The sequence below is a fragment of the Terrapene carolina genome, unplaced genomic scaffold, assembly GCF_002925995.2.
Source record: "Terrapene carolina triunguis isolate 2854851 unplaced genomic scaffold, T_m_triunguis-2.0 Scaffold95, whole genome shotgun sequence".
Classification (NCBI taxonomy): Eukaryota; Metazoa; Chordata; order Testudines; family Emydidae; genus Terrapene; species Terrapene triunguis.
In genome coordinates, this window is record NW_020664446.1 from 34,217,665 (window position 1) to 34,237,827 (window position 20,163).

A 20,163-nucleotide genomic window follows, 5' to 3' on the forward strand; every position below is an offset into this window, starting at 1 on the left:
CGAAAAGGATAAATATCCAAGATCTACTCTACGTTTCCTCTTCCTCAAGCTAGAGTGATGTTATTTCCTTGCTTCCCTGGCACCTAGCTGAAGCAGGGATGTTGATGAGAGTGAGCTGTTTGAGCCTCAGTCTGGATACAACAGTCATGTTACTGATTGGCCATGAGAGCAACTAGAGGATTTGCCAAGGATTTGGAACTGCTTTCTATTGGTAGAGTATGTTCATCCTAGGAGGTTCACTACCTTTGGCTACTTTGGGACCTGGTCTGATCTTGGATTCCCAGATAGCAGTGATAGCTTGCAACATGTTTTAAAATCTGCTGTTACCTAACCGGTGACAAGCTTTCTTTAGTGCAGGACTCCCCCCAACCATTAATATCTGACACCTCCAGATTGGACTCTTTCAATGCATTCCGATTGTGACTAGTCTTGAAGACCACATGGAAGCATCAGGTGGCATAGGGACTCGCCTGCTTAGTGGACAGGATCAGCACAAACAAGTTACATCTGTCATTGCATGCTTTGCACTGACTTTACTGCTCCCTGATCCAATTCAATGCGTAAAGCCACATGTATACACTGGGATTTGATTACCTCCCTCTCTCTATACACCATTGCCACTGCTAAGATCAACTGTAGTGCTGTGGCTGACGGTCCCTAGTTGGGCATAGTTGAGGACTGGAGGAAGGGGCCCTGATTCTCTTCTCATTTGCAGCAATGTGAATTAGCATGCCAATGGAGTTACTCTGATGTAAAACTGGTGTGTATTAAAATCAGGACCAGCTATCTTCAGGGGCAGGTCCTGGGATGTGAAACTCTCATGCCCTTTGATTTGAACATACTACTTTATAGAGAATCCTACAAGATACATCATTTTGGTCAACCATTTATTTGACTATTATTCTTTCCTGGGGAAGATTTTATTTTTTCGATGGTGACAAGCTGGAGCAATACAAGGAAAAGTCTATTTATATTGACTGTTGTGAGAAGTTCACATTGTTGGTTTTTTTTTATTTTATACCACATGCCCAGACACCCTTGTGATGGGTAAATGGAAATCATTACATAAATAATTCTGTAGCCCATGCTCCATAATTTCTGTTAGTTTCCTTCTCTGACCTTCAAAAGAAAATAAATTCCTTAAAAGTTCCTTTTGGTCCTCTATCCATAATTCTTTCCATCTACTACCAATACTACTTGCCTAATACTTAAGTCTAGACTGAGCAAGAGAGTATGGCAAAACAACAAACTGACAGAACACACAAAGATCTGTGTGCATGTGTTATCAGCACACTTTTATATGAGAGTGAGACATGGACCTTATACTCTCATCAGGAAAAGAGGCTCGACAGCTTTCATATGCGTTGCCTTTGTCAAAACTTTGGAATCTCCTGGAGTGACAGAGTCACCAACAGTGAGGTGCTCAAGCGTGCCAGTATACCCAACACTCCTCAAACAGAGACACCTCTGCTGGCTTGGGCATGTGTGCCAAATGAATGATGGGCGCATCTCAAAGGACATCCTCTATGGCAAATTGGCATCTGGAAAAAAGACCCATAGGACGCCCAAAATTGTGTCTCAAGGATGTGTGCAAGTGAGACCTCAAATAAATGGACACGGATGTGGACAACTGGGAAGATCACACTCAAGACCGCAGCCTTTGGAAATAAGAGCTTAACAAAGGTCTTCGGAGTTACAAGAGGATGCCGTCCAACTTAGCAGAGGAGAAAAGAGCTCATAGAAGGCAGAGCCCAAAGGGTCGAAACATCACCTTTAAATGTGACAGATGCCACAAAGATTGTCCCTCTCAAGTGGGTCTCTTCAGCCACATACACAGCTGCCATAAAACCAATCCAGTAAATTCTTTACCTCTCAGGGGCACATACCCATGGTCTCTCGAGACTGAAGGATGCCTACTAATCCTTAAATCTTTCCAGTGGGAAAACTCCCATTCAAGTCTTATGGGAGTTTTCTTGCATTAGGGCTACAGGATTAGACACCAAACATTTTGTGGGCATGTGCACACAGCCACACGCATCCAGTTAAGAAAAGGCTCATAAAGCAGTGATCTCATCTGAAATGCTTGGGGCAGTTTGATTTTCATAATGGCTCAGTGATGCAAATGTTAGAGAATGTGCTTTTTGGTCTCTGTTTTTTACTACAAGCCTAATGGCAAAAGAGTGTTATCCCATGAAAGAGCTTCTCTACTAGAGTCTGCCTCTGTAGAGAACAGCTGGCTACAGCTGTAAAATCCTGGGAATAACTTTTCAATATGTAAGTAGAAACCCTCATTTTGATCACTAAATATAGCTGTGGAGTTAGCTGTGGGCTCATAATGCAGCAAACTATATCTGAAAACATGTCTGAGATATAAATTTAATGGACCAAGTTTGTCCAGTGAGTAACACGAGGGAAGAATTGGGCCTGGAATTTCCAGTGATTTAAAACTCCAATTATGGGAAGTAAAAGAATTCCAGCCCATCAACAATGTCTGTCTACAAGGGATTGTTCTTACAGTGCAGCTTTACAACCAGTACAGAATTAAAGCATTTCTACTGTGCCTTTACATAACTATGTGCCCCAGAGAGCCAAATGAGAATGCCCTTCAGAACTCCTATTCCCATTAGTGCTATTGATCTACTGGAGTCATCTATTTATATGCCACTTTCAACAGCATTTGTGGCAAAGTACAGCAACGCGTGTGTTTACCACAATCATTTTTATTGCTTTTGCCAAATAATCTTTAGCTAATGTGAACATGAAGGCAGGGGTTTTCTAGAAACCCCCTTTCTATAACTGGCTGCTGTCTCCTTAGCTTTTTATGCTACTTTGTATTTTGCAGATGAGTCTCTCTGTCACTGGTACAGTATCTCAGTGCATTTTAGCAGTTATCCTGAAGTTTTACTGTGTTTATCTTACACAGCTGAATTCTCCTCCTGTTTCAAGAGTAGTGCAGTGGAATGCAGTGGAAAAGACCCGTGGCCACCCAGATCAGAGGTTTTTGTGCTGAGGTCCCTATATGGTTCTGCTAGACTGAGAGATAGATTTGAAGTTTGTCTCTGCGCCTTGTTTGGGAAGCTAGTGGGAGGGGAACAGGCCAAGGGGCTATATAGCCAGCAGTTTTCAGCTTCACAGTGTACCGTCCCAGAGCAGCTATCCACAGCCAAGCACTCTCAGGGTAAGTGGCACTGAACCAACAGTTTGATAGATTTCAGGAGGACTTTTATTAACAAAGAAAAAGCAGAAAGTGTTCAGGAGGATGTATTATTCTTCTGTAACTTGTCATGGATTTCATATTAAAATTGCACCGATAAACATTCCAATCATTTTATATTTTATTGCCTTTTTATTTAAGATATTTTACAGTCTTGGAAAAAGTTTAGTTCTACCAAGTCATTTCACCTGTCTGATCAGCAGTAAAATAATATTAAGAGGTATATTTAAAATATTTACATGATTGGAATTGTGACAGAGTTCCTATTTAAACACACTGGGCCAAATTCACCCCTGGTATATCTGCTTTGGATTCAATGGATTAAATTGGCCCACTGGATCTAGCTGTAGGATGGGATTCAGTTTACGGTTTCTCATGGATGTGTCTTAGTGCTGTAGACTTACTGTACATTGGCATGCTGGGTTAGAAAAGATTATTGGAAACATGCTTTTAAATTAGCTAAATATGTGAAAGATGGTGATATTGGTGTCTAGCATGATATGATGATGGTGATGTCTATTTACACAGAAAACTACCCATAGTGTAAAACACCAAGCATTCTATATAAGGAATGGATTACAGATAGAATGTTTCTTATGAGTTTGAAATCTTTTATCAGTCTTGTGTGAGAGGGTTCTGGGATCAGTTTTTTTCTCTCTCTCTGAACAGAAAGCATGCAGCAACAAGATGGGTAGCAACTAAATCCATGTTTTAATCACCTGAGATGTATAGTGCATATTTACCTTATTCCAGAATGTTGTATTGATTGCTACTGTAGAATGTTACTGCCGCACTCCATGGCAGTCCTGAGCTGTAAATCAGTGTTTGGCAGCAGAGAGTCCTGCCTGAAATCATTCAGCTTTGATTTCTTCAACTTTGGTGCTTTATTACTAAATATGGTTTTCATTTAGAGTCCACTAAGCTCAGAAATGTAGCATTTCCTTCTTCCTTCCCCCAAGTGATTTTTGGCACAGTACTAGTTTGCATTGGTTTGAGCAAACCCCTGACCTCGAACTCTGTTCCAAAAGCAGACTTTTGAGAGTCTATTTCCTAATTAGGAAATGATTTGTTCCAAACTGGGCTGTTCATGCATGGTAGATAAGTCGTACTCCATTAAGTGAATGCTTAAACATAAATAGCTCTTGCCCCTAAGAAATGCATAATTGTGTACAACTGTAAAACTCCTCCTTTTTTCCCCAATACATAAAACCTAGAACATTTCAAGTTAGCATTTATGTATCAACTTTTCTTCTGGCAGCCAGCATCTATTCAGCATACAGTATCTGAACTGGGCAGTGTCTCCTGGATTCCTTTTCTGCACAGTGGCAGCACATATCGCATTTTGGGGAAATTTTCCATTTTTCACTCTTTAGTCTGTTCTGCTATTGAGAGCCAACCAACATAGACTCCACTTCACCTCAGCAATGCATCACTTCAACCTGACTCCTACCCTTTCCTACATTTCTAATACCCCCGTTTCGGAATTTCTTAATGAGTGTGTGCAGTCAGCTATGTCTCTTCTCATCCTTGTCTCACTTAGCCCTCAACACATTTTTGAAACATTTAATTCCACATGTAGGCCTTTACAAGCCAAACAGTGGGTCCAGAGCTATTCAGAGGATTCTCCCTAACAATATGAATTGCTGACAAATGTGTCTCTGCAGCTCTGCACAATACTTGTTTCTCTCATTGATTTCATTCAAAATACTTCAAAGCATTTTATGTGTCACTTTCCTTACAACATCATTTTAGAAAGGGAACTAATTTCAGTGGTATTTACTCCATCTGGGAACCATGGCAAAATAAACATGGATAGTAGCAGAGAGTGATCTTCTAGACAACTTTGAAATGAGGCTGCAGTGTGTTTTGTGGCTGTTTTAGATGAAGATGCTGTCTATGATTTCCAACTTTAATTTCAAGGAAGGACATCTTCACTGGAGCACTAGAATACTGTTAGGAAAGGGGTTTGATTAGCATAATCACTTTCTCTTTTTAACAAACAAACAAACAAACAATTGTGTGTATGAAATGAGTTGTCCATCTTAGCTCTGTTTCTAGTCTCCACAACAAAAATGCCACTATTATAATGGTTCCCATCTGACAACATTGTTGGCAAACTCAAAGAAGCCCATGGCAAGCTACCCTCTCACCCTTAGAAGTGTTCATCCACGGCAGGGGTTTGGCCTGGCGATGGGTAGCACTGGGAAACTTGCACTGCCCCTTCCTGTACTGTACCTTTTATCTCTAGAGCTGTCAGTCAAGCACCTTTTTTGAACACTGAATGTATACACTAAAATATAAATATATGTACCATCCTCAAGCCATTAAAACTCCATCTCTCCTAGATCAGACTTCCTGTCCTTCAGGGGGAATTCCACTGAATAACATTGAATTCCTGGGGGTTGTTTTGTTTTTGTTTTAAACACCTCCCCTTCCTGCAGGGCAGGTGGAATATGAGGCTCCTGCACTCTGAGATTAACACTCTCTTTTGAATCCTTACATTGTCTATTAATAACGTTCTTGTTTCTACTGGATGTCATGCGTATCCCGACTGTGGCAGGTCCACTTCATGCAGCAGCCCCTGCATTTTGCCTGCAGAATTGTTCCATTGTCTGTGTGTTGTTTTTGTAGGGCTCTTTTTGTCCGAAAGGCCTGCGGACGTTGACATAGAAGATGTGCGAGGAAGAGGACAGCACTGCCCTGGTTTGTGACAATGGATCAGGACTTTGTAAGGCTGGCTTTGCTGGGGATGATGCTCCAAGAGCAGTTTTCCCTTCCATTGTGGGTCGTCCCAGGCACCAGGTGAATAATCAGTTCAATTATTCAAGCACAGCATGGGGGTAAAACAGAATGTATTAGAAATAGTACTGACTCAGCTCCTTAAATATCAACACCATTTCCTGGAGCACCCAGCTCTTCCCTGAAAGTACTCACCAGCCCCAGTCCTGATTAGTTTGATCTGGTGAGACCACAGAGCCAGGTGTTTTAGTTGCAAGTCATTAATTTGTATGATATTTCCAGATAAAATAAGACCCTGCAGACCCTGCAGGTGTACATGCCTGAGTTAGCTCTGATCAGTTGTCTGGTGGAGAAGTCCTTTTCCCGAAAGTTTTCAATATCTCTTCCTTTTTCCCTTGGCTCTGGATCACCCTGTCACTGGGCCCACCATCTTCTCTGCTTTCCCGTGGTTAAAAAAAATTAGATGTTTGTACAAATGTTGACCACTCTAAAAGCTGGTTGAAAACACAGCCAAAAACAAAAAACCAGTTAAAACAAAATGTCCAAAAAATGTTGCCAGTTTTTTCACTGAAACTTAAAAACTTCTGATGTTTTTTCACCCAGCTTTCCTAGTAACCTTGTTCTGCTTTCTTTACTTGCCAGAAAGAATTTCATAAGCTTGGAGGCGGGGGATAGGGGTGATTAGTTCCCAGATAAGTATTTTACAACATAACATATGACAGGCTGTATCATGTGTGCTAAGGCATTTTTCTTCTGAATGCTATAGAATTTACACAGCTTATGAGCCACATCCTTAGCAGCACAAGCTAGAGCAAGCTGCAAGCGGTTACTGTGGTGCTGAGGCACCTAGCTCATACCCTGCTGGGCTGGCTGCTGGGATTGGGGGCTTTAGGATCAGCTTCAGTGGCTCTGCTCCAATCAAGGATCCCTGTGCAATGGGAATCCTCCAGTGGCTAGGTAAATTAGCTTTAGGGTAATTTAGGACTAGGGACCTGATCCACAGCCCACTGAAGACAATTGTGAGGCTCCCATTGATTTCAGGAGGCTTTGGATCAGGTCCTAGTACAGTAACACTGTAAGGAGAGTAAAGCTTCCCTAATGTAGCCCATGATCTGGCCTTGTAGCTGAAAGTGTTCACTCTCTTCCTGGTCTCCTTTCGTAACTATGAAAGAAGCTAACAGCATAACATTTGAATTACATCCGTTCTGTGTCTGAAACAGATTAGCTAGAGTAAAACAAAGTGGCAGCTACTACCCATTTTGAATCTTTTTATGCTTATTATACTGGACAATTCATTGCATGTGCTGGTGGGTGCCTTGTAATGGTTTAAGTGCCCACTATCATGGAGAGGATGGGTGAGAAGCTCCAAAGCTAAGTGCCTGAGACTTCCACAGCATGAGCATGAGGATGCTGCTGTGCCATCAGAGGCTCCCCCACCCCTGGGGCGAGTTTACAAAGAATTCCTTTTTTCCATTTTCTTTTCTTTTTTAAATCGAGGCTGCATAGCGATCATGCAAATAGCGGTTGGCACTGTAAGCTCTTTGTGAAAGGGACCCGATATACCTCTGCGTTTGTACAGCACTTAGCACAACAGGGCCCAGATCCTGCTTGAGACCTCTGGGCACTAGCATAGTGCAAATAATAAATAGTAATTCAAATGCCATTTTCTATAGCTAGTGTACTGATTATATTCATTGCTCAAAAACAGATTAGTCATAATGAAAATAAGTGCTTGCATGCAATTGAATGCAGCTATTTAGAATCATCCACATCCTGGATCAGCTCTCAGACTGTCTCACGGAGCTACAGACATCATAGATCACAAGATCAAAGTAATCAGTCTTCAAGATAGATCAGTCTGAAAAACAGAGGGGTTGGAGTATGTAATTATCAGGCTCTGACAAGAACACAATATAGTTAAGGCAGCCAACTGTGTTTACATTTTCAAAATTGCCAACATTTTTAATAGCTAGTGATAGCTGTTCTTCCACTCTGGAAAATATAGACAGGCCCTTGGGTAAATTTGAAAAATATAGTGTTCATTATTTACCACTAAATGGCACTATACAGAGTTTTTTCCCTCCAGATTTGTATTTGGTTGAGTGATAGTTTCTTCCATGACTACTACTTATGGATTGAATTATTATTTAAAAGCCCATCTTTAATTTCTCTACATTGTATTGATGATTTTTATATTAGGCTTGTGTTGCTTACTCTACATACTTAATTATAATAAGAACATGAACTCCAGAGCTTTATAATATTGTAAGTAAACTAACAATGTAATTTTTGCATTAAAGATAAAAGTAATATTCACAAGATTAGTAGTCAATGAATGTTTTGTAAACTTGCTAACAGTTAAAATTGCATACGTTTATTTCACAGTTAGTATTCTGATTGCTTCTTAGCACCTCTCACTGAGATAGTCACATTCTTTATGTAATTTATTAGGGCGTGATGGTGGGTATGGGTCAAAAAGACAGCTACGTAGGGGATGAAGCTCAAAGCAAGAGAGGTATCCTGACCTTGAAATACCCCATAGAACATGGTATCATCACAAACTGGGATGACATGGAGAAGGTATTTAAACATTTTGTTTACTTATGTCACCAGTAGACATAATTACTTGGGTGCAATAGCAAAAGATTACAAAGTAATTTGAAGGTTGAAGTGTCATGTTATCCAGTAGTATTGTATTTTATTTATGAATATTGGAGCTGATCTAGTAATAATTAACATCTATGCAGCACCCCAGAGCTAATCAGTGTTAGTTATTATTTTACTCTCCAAGATGATGTGTACACCTAGCTAGTTACTGTAAGGTATGTGAATATTATACCCATTTTGTAGATGGAGAAGCTGAGTCAGAGAGGTTGACTTGGGTAAGGCCACGTGTGTCCCGATCCTGCAAAGCATTTAAACTCACCCATGACATTGAAGTCAATGGGACTACTCATGTGAGCAATGTTATGCATATGCTTAGCAGGACCGGGGCCCTAATGAGTCAATTGCAGAGCCACCATTCAAGTCCAAGACTTAATGTCTCTAGAACCAGGTCTGTTGCCACAGACTGTTGAAACTTATCTATAAGATGTTGATGATGTAGCTATTTAAAGTAGTTCTACAGAACTAGAGCAGTTCGGAACTGTGCAAGCAGTACAACACATCACAAAAGTGCTCTGGCCTAGACAGAAGTTTTCCTCTTGGCTTTAACAGCAGAAGGATCAGCGCTTTAGCAAGATAATGACACTTCCCCAGTCCAAAGGCCCTAAGTGTAAACTGATCTGTGATCACCAATGTTTTGAAAACAATTTATATTGTATATAATATCCGATATAATGCAACCCGATATAACATGAATTCGGATATAACGCGGTAAAGCAGCACTCCGGGGGGGCGGGACTGCGCACTCTGGCGGATCAAAGCAAGTTCGATATAACGCGGTTTCACCTATAACGCAGTAAGATTTTTTTGGCTCCCGAGGACAGCGTTATATCGGGGTAGAGGTGTATATATACATATAAAATTCAATACAAAGAAACAATGTACAAGATGTTACTGTTTATCAGAATGTTAACTCCTTCACTGCAGCTGACTTGGCCCAAGGTTTTGTATTTGGGAAGAATGAAAGTTAATAGTGGGAAGACAATAGATACAGTATTTTTATTATTTATTTATTTATTTATTTATTTATTTATTTAACTGAATCTGCTTGGAATAAAAGCAAATTGCTTGTGGGGCTAGTCACGAATTCTTAGGAAACAACTGACCTCAGAGAAATTCTACAAACAAGAACAGGATGTATTCACCCATGAAATCTAGTCTTCTCCATCTAGGAAATAGTTTTCAGTAGCCCTGTTATCTACTGAACGGTATTACAGAGCCATGCAGATGTTATAGATAGAGGCCAACGCCAAAGACACATTGAGGAATATTGGGAAACTGGATTTAATTGCAAGACTATTTTAACTCCAATCTTTGCTGATAGAACTTTTGAGGAGTCTGCCCCAGGTCTGAAGGGCCAAATTCATTGGATCCTAGTGTGTGTCCTATTTTACCAATGTTGCTCATTAGAAAGAGTCACAAAATTATTGTAGCAAAGAACAGTGTGTATACACAAAAACTGATCATTGCCTGTATGGATGCCACTTTTATTATAGTTTATTCCGCCTACAAAGAGTCACATTGCAGTCTCTAAGTTGTTCATGTAAAATCTATTTTCATGGACCTTTTCCCTTGCCATCTGGAGTGAGAGGTTTTCTTTCCTTCTCTAAATGGACAGATGGCTAGTGTGAAAAAAATAATTAATCCAAACAGAACTGTGATCCAAGTTGTTTCAGTGGATGCTGTTTCACGGTACGTTTTTCTCCAAATCAAAAACAATATAAAGGTCTTTATCTGCTTTTTGAAGCTCAATGTGTTTATTTTGTATTAACTTAGGAGTCCCAAAACTGATTTACAATAAGCAAAACATTATTAGTGGTAAAACCTGAAGTAGGTTGCAGGTGCTGATCATTTAGCTTTCCACTATGAATTCAGTCATGTCCATCTGGGATAACTGCACGTCAGATATTGTTGGCCAATTTCTGGTGCTAGAAGCACTTGTAGCTGTGGGGCATGGTATGTGGCTGGAAGTAACTGCAATGCTTATGGACTGTTGGTTGCTGATGTTTCTTCATATTGCCTTTTCTTATTGTCTCCAGATCTGGCATCATTCTTTTTACAATGAGCTGCGTGTTGCCCCTGAAGAGCACCCTACTCTGCTTACTGAGGCTCCACTGAATCCAAAAGCCAACCGAGAGAAAATGACCCAGGTAAGCATACCAGTATCTGAATACAGTATGATCATTACTGGCTATTTAGAAAGGTCAGTGCTTCCCTTCTATGCAGAGCAAATGACAGATGGGGGTGCCAGGTAAATTAAGAGACAAGTAACAAAGGATACATTTTCATACCTAGAGAATCACATGAAAAGAGATCACCCACATCAAAGCTTCCCAGTAAGTCAATTAAATTAATGAAATAATGTTTAACCTTATAGGAGCAAGAGCATTCAGAATGAAGGTATTACTGTACTCATTATCTGCTGTGCTAAAACTCCAGTAAAACCTAGTCACTTTTGGGTTACTATGTACCACAGGTCATACAAATTTAGAAATTGTAGTTAGGTGTTGAATATAAAGTAGCGGCCAGAGCTCTGAATTTTTATCCTTTGCCCTGGTTAAGTTAGTTTTCGTAACCATATTTTTTAAACGCTATAATACGGTGAAAGGACCAAGACCCAAACCCCTTTCTGACACTGTAATGGCATTGAGACACTTCCTCTGAAATCATTTCAATCTCAGTGGATTCTGTATGATTTTTATATGATCATTACAATTACTCACAACAATTGTACATCATATGTTATTGATATTCATGATAATAAAATAGTTATGGATGGGAGGGCAGACAAAGTGGCTAGTTGTCAAATTGTTTGTACTATTGTTGAAACTGTGTTGGTCCCAGGATATTAGAGAGACGAGGTGGGTGAGGTAATGTCTTTTATTGGACCAACTTCTGTTGGTGAAAGAGACAAGCTTTTGAAAGTGTTTGAAAAGCTTGTCTCTTTCACCAACAGAAGTTGGTCCAATAAAAGTTGTCAAATTTACATTTCTGTAGTTTAAACTTTTTTTTTTAAGGTCATTGAACTAGCGTATACAAGTTGCCACATTTCAGCTTTTAAATCTTTTTTTTTAAATGAAAGGCTATTTTAAAAAAGAGTAATGGCTTTTTTTCCATTCAAAATTCTGATCTCAGCTATTTGATGGAAATAAAATACTATAAGTGATGCTGTGTGTGTGTTTGTGTGTGTGAGATAGAAAATGCACATATTAACAAATCCAGAATAGTTGGTGTTCTAGCCTACGTGTTTAGAACTTAGATAGAATACCCCTTGATTTTCTCCCCACTGCTTGCCAATAATCTGTACTAAGCCCCCCTTTCCCCCTCTCTAACGAGTTACTTATTGTTTGTAATTTTAAAAAATAAATGCCTATAGCTACACTGATTTGCTGTTGTTACATTTCAGATAATGTTTGAGACCTTCAATGTACCAGCCATGTATGTAGCTATTCAGGCTGTTCTGTCCCTCTATGCTTCTGGACGTACCACAGGTATGTGATTTTGGGGAAGGGAAAATGTGAAATTTAAACAGTTTTTAAAACATGGAATCTGACGTCAACTGACATCTGTACTCCTTTCTCAAAGGGATTGTACTAGACTCTGGTGATGGTGTCACCCACAATGTGCCAATCTATGAAGGCTATGCCCTGCCCCATGCCATCATGCGTCTGGACCTGGCTGGCCGAGACTTAACCGACTACCTCATGAAAATTCTCACTGAACGTGGCTATTCCTTTGTGACTACTGGTAAGGACAATAATAAATGAGAAGATTTGCTTAATGTGTAGCTTTAAAAGATCAGTGGTTGTTCTTAGAGCTGCAGCAGACGCATAAAGAAATTGAGCAGAATATAAAATACCCACTGAGCATTACTGAGAGAGGATTTATTTTCACAAGTTGTTTGGAAGAGCTCAAAGGGTAATCTGTTAAAATGCATGAATCTTTAACTCCCATTCTAAAGTCTGAGTCCTGCCAACAGCTGAACGTGAAATTGTCCGTGACATCAAGGAGAAGCTGTGTTATGTGGCCCTGGACTTTGAAAACGAGATGGCCACTGCTGCTTCTTCCTCTTCTCTGGAGAAGAGCTATGAGCTGCCTGATGGCCAGGTGATCACCATAGGTAATGAGCGTTTCCGCTGCCCCGAGACCCTGTTCCAACCTTCCTTCATTGGTAAGTTAATCGATTTCTTCTCTTGGTAAATTATGTTAATAGCTCATCCCTGTGCTCCTTTAATTCCTATCCATACCCTGTTCCACATTCGTTTACTTAGACTACAGCATACGGTGCCTATAGATGCATATGTTCTAGTATATATTTTCAGTTAATATGGGTCTATATTATAACAGCACCATTCATGTAAAGGAGTTTAATGTCAAGTCACAGTTCATCAGCTAAGTAATAAACACTTTCAAAATAAAAACAAAAACTACTCATTCCTGTTCTCCTAAATAGAGATGAGCATCATTTCATATATTGTACAGTCAGCTACTGTGCTTTAATAGCCTTGGACCAACAAGTCACTCCCCAGCCCATTAGTAGACAAAGCTGATGCATGTTAAGGATCCAAAATTAATGCTTTTAAAAAAACATTGAAGGGTCTAATTCAGATCTGGCTTAAGTGGGTGAACTATCACTGGGGTCCTAGCCACCACAGCAGCTCAGAATTTGGCCTGAAGATTTTATTTCTGCTTTGTCAGGATCATTGTTCATTGATCATTGCTTCCCTGGGACCCCTGTGTACTTCCTATAAAACCATAGACACCACTGGAAATTCAAAATTCTCTTCTGTTTTCCTTCTGTATCGTAGGACCATTAAATGAAAGCTGTGAATACCTGCACTTCTGACCCTTCCTGGTCTCTCCAAATGTCAGGTTTAAATCTCTCTTGGGGTGGAATCATGGGATTCTTCCACTCTCAGAACAGGCTCTGGGCTGTGCTCCCCAGTGATCAGCTGTGATTACCTCAGCAGATGTGACTTATGTTCAGCACCTGCTAGTCTGCTCTCTCCAGGAGCAATGACAGTGGTACCCAGTAACCAAGCAGCCTCCTTAAAGCAAAGTAGTATTTATGTAGAAGAAAACCATTTAAGAAAAACTAGGTCTTTCAGCAGTAGCCAGACTTGATGAATATCTTGCTTACCAGGTGTCTATCCATCTTCCACATGGGGATCCTGGTCTTAGCTTCCTAGAGACCCCCTAAGGCCCATAGGGGCTGGATTACATAGTCTGTTCCCTTTACTCACAAAAAAATTTCACTCCCCTTTGCTTCAAGGAGAATCCATTTAAAAAGCTGTTCATTCTTTTGATTACCCTCCTTCCCAGAGAACAAGCTATTTAATTGTTTATAGAGCTTTGATATGTATGTTCCCCCACATTGGCAAAATTGGTGTGTAACTTTGGGTTGGAGACAGGAGGTAGGCCATTGTATTGTAATTTCCCTCCAAGTGTTTGCTAGGAAATGGTAAGTTGCGTATATTGTGTTGCTTCCCTGCTTCTTTTTCTCACAGCCCCCTATTAAGGTGGATCAGTACATTCATACAGGAAAGTCTTATAATCCAATATACAATAATTTCACCTCACTGATCAGGTCATACCGTGTTAAGAAAATTATTACATCTCCATATTCTTTGTATGCTGCTCATCATCTTAGATTGTAAACTATTTGGGGCAGGGATCTTCTCACACCTATTTTTACAGTACCTTGCACAATGGGTCTTTATCATGGCCTCTAGATGCTACTGTAATATAAATATTGAACGATCATAATTTGCTTTGACTGTTTTTGCCCCCTTTTGGGTTTGCTTTTCATAACTACCATAGAACAATTAGTTTATTGGCAAGAGGTTTATGCACAGAGCAGATTTTAAGCAAAATTGGAGAATGATCTTGGAAAGTGAGTATTGAATTTGTAAATACAAAGATTCACATAGGAAACCCGGCACTAAGAATTACTCATCGCATCAGGAAACAGAAATAGTAAAGTAATATAACCATGTATTTAAAAAATAGCCAAGGAAGGCTGTACTTCCTCCCAGAGGTGTTCTTTAACTAGGAAGTGTCACTATTGTACTTTCAATGTGCTAATAGATGAAAGAAAAATGTCACTTTAATTCTTATGTACACTGGCTGTCTAAACTGGAGTATATTTGGTGTCTGTGCCTTAGGAAAGAGGCGTTAGCACCATGTCATGCTAGTGAACAGACTTGAGCATAGGTTGTCACAAAACCAAATGGAATCACCTATAAGTCTTGTGAGAGGGCAGGATTCCCAACCAGCAATAATAGTGTTACACACCTAACGTTCCTAGGACATACGTAGGGTTTTTTTAAAACAAACAATTTCAGTAGAGCTGTAAGGAATTCTTGTAGTCTGTTTGAAATTGGATGGAAAATTCTAATGGAGACTCTACTCCTCTTTCATTCCAGACCCTTTGGTTTCTTGTTTGAAACAATTATACAAGCAGTTTGTGCCCTAAATAACTTCTGACTTATGGCCTGGTCTATACCTAAAAATTAGATCAGCCTAGCTACATCACTCAGGGCTGTGAAAAATTTCACACTCTGTGTGACCTAGGCAGGTTGACCTAAGCCCCACTGTAGATGCAGCTGGCTTGACAGAAGAATTCTTCTGTCGACCTAGCTACCACCTCAAAAAGATGGATTAACTACATCAGTGGACAAACCCCTTCCGTTCACATGAGAAGTGTCTACACTACGGCACCAGAGCTGCAATGCTGTAGCTGTGCTGCTGTAGCATAGACATATTCTATGGGTTTGGCTACACTTGTGAGTTACAGCGCAATAAAGGAGCCCCGGGTGCCCTAGCTCACTGCCCGTCCACACTGGCAAGGCACGTAGAGCGACTCCACGGCTACAACGCTGCTGGTACTCCACCTCGGTGAATGGAATAACGTTTGCTGCGCCTTGGCTACAACGCCCAGGCATCAGTGTGAACGAGGTGTTGCATTACTGCGCTCTGATCGGCCTCCGGAAACATCCCATAATCCCCTTAAATCAAGTGGCCACTCTTGTCATTGTTTTGAATCACTGTAGGAATGCGGATATGCCCTTTGAAAGCTCCGTTTCTGGCAGCCGGGAATGCTGTGTGTGAGAGAGAGTGACTTACAAGACAGCATGCTGACATGCTCTCAGCCCCCCCCAAAACCCACTCTCTCTCCCCCCACATACACACAACACACTCCCTGTCACGCTCCACCCCTCTTCCCCATTTAAAAAGCACGTTGCAGTCACTTGCATGCTGGGATAGCTGCCCATAATGCACTGCTCCCAATGCCGCTGCAAGTGCCGCAAATGTGGCCACGCCGGTGTGCTTGAAGCTGTCAGTGTGGACAGACTGCAGCGCTTTCCCTACTGCGCTCTCCGAAGGCGGGTTTAACTCACAGCGCTCTACATCTGCAAGTGTAGCCATGCCCTAAGTAGTTTAGCTAGCAGCAGAATGACTCTGCACAAGCCTTGGAGACTGGTGCCTTCTAAACAGCAGCTTCTATTCATTTTACTTAATAGTTTTAAGACTACTTACTTACTTATTGCTTATTCTAAACCTTCTGGTATTTTTTCACAGGCATGGAGTCTGCTGGCATTCATGAAACTACTTACAACAGCATCATGAAGTGTGATATTGATATCAGAAAGGACCTTTATGCAAACAATGTCCTGTCTGGTGGTACTACAATGTACCCGGGTATTGCTGACCGGATGCAAAAGGAAATCACTGCTCTGGCTCCCAGCACTATGAAAATCAAGGTACAGCACAATTATTTGTAGGCAGATTTTTGCAAAAATGTGTGTGTGGGCCAGAGGAGTTCAGCTCTTTCATGTGCATGTTTTCTCAAGTAATCACAAATACATACCCTGCTTGCTAGCAAAAGGCCAGTTTTGCCACCCTGATTCATGACGAGCTGTACCTTACTCTGGGCTAGACTGTAACTGTATAATCTGCCCTGAGTAAGGGGTGGCAGGTAACTGCATTGCCCCAGAAGAAGAGCAGAGAATGAATTGTGACTGAATCCCAGTTCTTCCCTTGTTCCCGGCATGGAGTAAGTTACATCAGCCCTTTCTGTGTAGGAGCGTACTCCCCCCCTGTGCCTGGCCAGTGACTGTCACATACCAGATTGGGCTCTGTACAAAGCACAGCCTGAGGATGTGCAGCTGCCCTTTAAATCCAATAACCTGGTGGTTAGAACACTCCCTCAGGATGTGGGAGATCTAGGTTCAAATCCTCCTGCCTGATGTAGAGTAGGGACTTGAAACCAGGTCTTCCACCTCTCAAATAAGAGCCCTAACCACTGGACGCTGGGATGTTCTGGGGTGAGTCTCTCTATCTCACCTGTTGAAGACGTTCCAATGACTAATTAAGGATTTTATACCAAGTGGAGCAGGGGCTGGAGCTGGGGGTCTCCCACATCCCAGCGAGTGCCCTAAGCACCAGACTATTGAATCAATCTTGCTCTCTCGTCCAGTGGATATTTAAGTATTTTATACAAAGTGGGGCAGCTTCCACAGGCGGGATTGAGACCCACTCAGCATACTCAATAGACCAGTAGGTAGAGCACTCATCCGAGTGCAAGCCCCTGCTCTACAGAGTGGGGATTTAAAGCCAAGCTTCCCACACCCTAAGTGACTGCTCTAACCACAGGGCTATTGGGAGGAGAGGCAAAAGCACCAGCTTTTTATCCTCCTTTGTTTTTCTTAAGAAAGGGCTGGCCTGGCTCAGGTACCTGACTCCAGGAGGGGGTTCACAGCTGAGAATGCTGACTGGAGGGAGGTGCCGCCCTCCTGTGCGGAGTTGGGCACCTAACCCTTTTGAGGGGCAGGGCTTAGGCAACACCCAGCTCCTCAGCATTTTGCACTGGCTAGCCTAGGCCGTTCATTCTTCACATGCTGGATTCTATGAATCTCTTTGTTAGGGGACGAACTCTCCCCCTGCAATGTACAGGGAGCCTGGGTGCCTAAGCCAGGGTTGTGAATTCCCATGGCGGCAGGGCACCTAAGTCCTCCTTGTGAATCCCACTCTCAGGAACTTTTGAAAATTTTACCCAAATTTAATGTTTCCCACTGGTGCCAAGAGTCTAAAGACTCAAAGACACAGGTATTGCTTTTCCTGGGCTTTGATCAGGCCCCTACTCAGGAGTGCTGGAAGTGTTCTAGAAGTGTGGGGCGGGGCCACCAGTGCCCAAACTGTAGCCCTGCCCCCATTCCTTCCCTTCCCCCCAAGGTCCCGCCCCACACTGTCTCTTCCCGAGGTCCTGCCCCCTGTTCTCTCCTCTGCACCTCCTCACCGTCACTCACCCTTAAGGCAGGTAAAAAGTGATGGGGCCATGGCCTCCTTTCCCCCTCCTCCCATTCTGGTGCCCCTGCCCCTACTCCAAGCATTTTCCAATCTTTTCTTTCTACTGATCACTTTCGGAAAAAAAAGTTTCTCTCCTGTCACCCCAATCCCTCCATTCCTTGGCTCTTGAAATATCATATTCTCCATGCCATCAGGAAAGGGCTCCATAGACCACAGTGTGAGATCCACTGTCCATCCCTCTGCACTTGCAGGATTGTTCCTTAATATATTTCCAATCCATTAGCCAGTTTGGCATTAAATGTTTCAAGGGTGGTAGCTTCCCGTTTCACTTGCAGTCACTGGTACTGCTTTGACTGGGAGGGTGCTCAAATTCTCAGTCTCAGCTAGGCTCAGACTATACACTGAGTGACTATGAAATATTGGACCATAGCTCACACGTCAGTGGCCTAATGAAATGTGAGGGATGCCACTGCAGCTTTTCCAAGGGGGTTCCATTAACATCAATATCATTGCTTAAGTCAGTTTGTCACCAAACAAGTTTACCCCATAACACAAGGTGGTATTTTTCTTTACCAGATTATTGCTCCTCCTGAGCGTAAGTACTCCGTCTGGATTGGTGGCTCGATTCTTGCCTCCCTGTCCACCTTCCAACAGATGTGGATCAGCAAACAGGAGTATGATGAAGCTGGTCCATCCATTGTTCACCGCAAATGCTTTTAATCTGCTTATCTGTATATGTATTTTTCAGCACATTGCTGTAAATGTATTCAGGAATAAATACGTTCTTCTAATTTCATTCCAAAATCTTTCATAATAATGGCTCTAATTGGATACCATGTATTTTTTGAATAAATAGTAAATATGTGTCTAGTAACTTCTTTTATTTTACAAAAGGTTGTGTGTGCTCTCTGGGAAGCTTCGGAACTGGTTTCGTCTTCATTCAACAGTGGTAATGTCAGAATACACTTAAGTACCTGTCCCAGGCTTATTCACATTTAGGCACCTAAATAGACCACCTGATTTTCAGAGCTGCTGAGTAGCCCCAAGTAGAGCCATCAATTTGGTGTCATCACAACAAGTTGTAGCTGTTAGTATTATTGATTGATACACCCAGGCTTTGTGTGGGGCTGACCCATTCTTTTAGCATCAGTGGTGTGTGTCAGCCAATGCAGGGGCATTGCTCAGAAAGGTTCTGTCAAGGTATTGTCTTCTCTACACTCTACAGGAGCCAAGCAGCCTATTTCTGAAGTGTCTAAGCTGTGGCAATCAGGGTGAACTGGGGCTTCAGTTCGGACCAGGTCACTAGGTGGCTGGACTGACTGCAGCAATATTATTTTAGTGCTGTGATTTTTGGCTACCTCTAGAACAAGCAATATAGGTTAATCACCTAACATTTCCTTGGGATCACCATCAGAACAGCTAAAATGATTGATAGTTCTCGGTTTCCTTTTGGTGAATTTTACTTGCAGCTGATTTTTGACCATTGTTTTAGATAATGAAATAAATATTTAACAATTTTATTCTCACTAGATCTGAGGAAGCTCAAGCCTGAGTCAATGAAAGTGCTGTCAGGAAAGTGCATATGCAGTGGTATTATAGCTGTGTCAGTCCCAGGCTATTAGTAAGACAAGGTGGGTGAGGTGTGGCTTTTATTGGCCCACCTTCTGTTGGGGAGCAAGAGAGCCTTCTAAGCTTATGCAGAGCTTGTCTTCAGGTCAGTCCTCTGTGGAAGCTCACAAGCATGTCGCTCTCACCAACACAAGTTGGTCCAATAAAAGACAGTACTGCCGCAACCTTGTCTCTGGAAAGTACATACTGAGTTTGTCAGAGATTGGTGAATACATTTCTCAGCAATTTCCAGGGAACAGCTATAACTGTGCCTTACAACGAAGTTGGGAACAATAACTACATAACACGTGTCCCATCAAGGGCATGTCTTCCTTTGTTTTGTTTTTTTTGCAAAGACCATCTTTAGCCGAACAGATCCGTGGCATGTACTGAGTGACTAACTCGCTCTCTCTCTCTCTCTCTTATGGATTCAGATTACTTTTTATTTTTGCTACCCTGCATGCTCCCACCCTCACCTGACCCACTTGTTAGGCTCTTCCACCTCTTAGGCTACAATCTAAAAATCAAGACCTAGCTGGGACAGGGGCTGTCACTATGTGCACAATGGGCTCTGTCATAAGGGATGCCATGCTGGATTCCCCCTTGGTGACTAGGTGTGACACCACAGA

The 20,163-nt window shown here is 41.8% G+C and overlaps 1 protein-coding gene across 1 annotated transcript; it reads left to right on the forward strand.

Annotated features, from left to right (window-relative positions):
* Positions 1-3,091: 3,091 nt before the first annotated feature.
* On the forward strand, positions 3,092-18,796 carry ACTA2 (actin alpha 2, smooth muscle). The gene is made up of 9 exons (XM_024219589.1): positions 3,092-3,178; positions 5,846-6,016; positions 8,405-8,533; positions 10,657-10,767; positions 12,024-12,108; positions 12,203-12,364; positions 12,597-12,788; positions 16,199-16,380; positions 18,503-18,796. Exons 2-9 carry the CDS (start codon positions 5,888-5,890, stop codon positions 18,644-18,646), a joined length of 1,134 nt encoding a protein of 377 aa, XP_024075357.1. The 5' UTR covers positions 3,092-3,178; positions 5,846-5,887; the 3' UTR covers positions 18,647-18,796.
* Positions 18,797-20,163: the final 1,367 nt, after the last annotated feature.

What these genes read in the sequence shown, in the direction of transcription:
- ACTA2 (XM_024219589.1), top strand. Translation starts at nt 5,888, where the DNA reads ATGTGCGAGGAAGAGGACAGCACTGCCCTGGTTTGTGACAATGGATCA. An exon ending in TGGGTCGTCCCAGGCACCAG is followed by an intron (nt 6,017 to 8,404) that starts GTGAATAATCAG and finishes GTAATTTATTAG; the next exon opens with GGCGTGATGGTGGGTATGGG. An exon ending in CCAGCACTATGAAAATCAAG is followed by an intron (nt 16,381 to 18,502) that starts GTACAGCACAAT and finishes TTTCTTTACCAG; the next exon opens with ATTATTGCTCCTCCTGAGCG.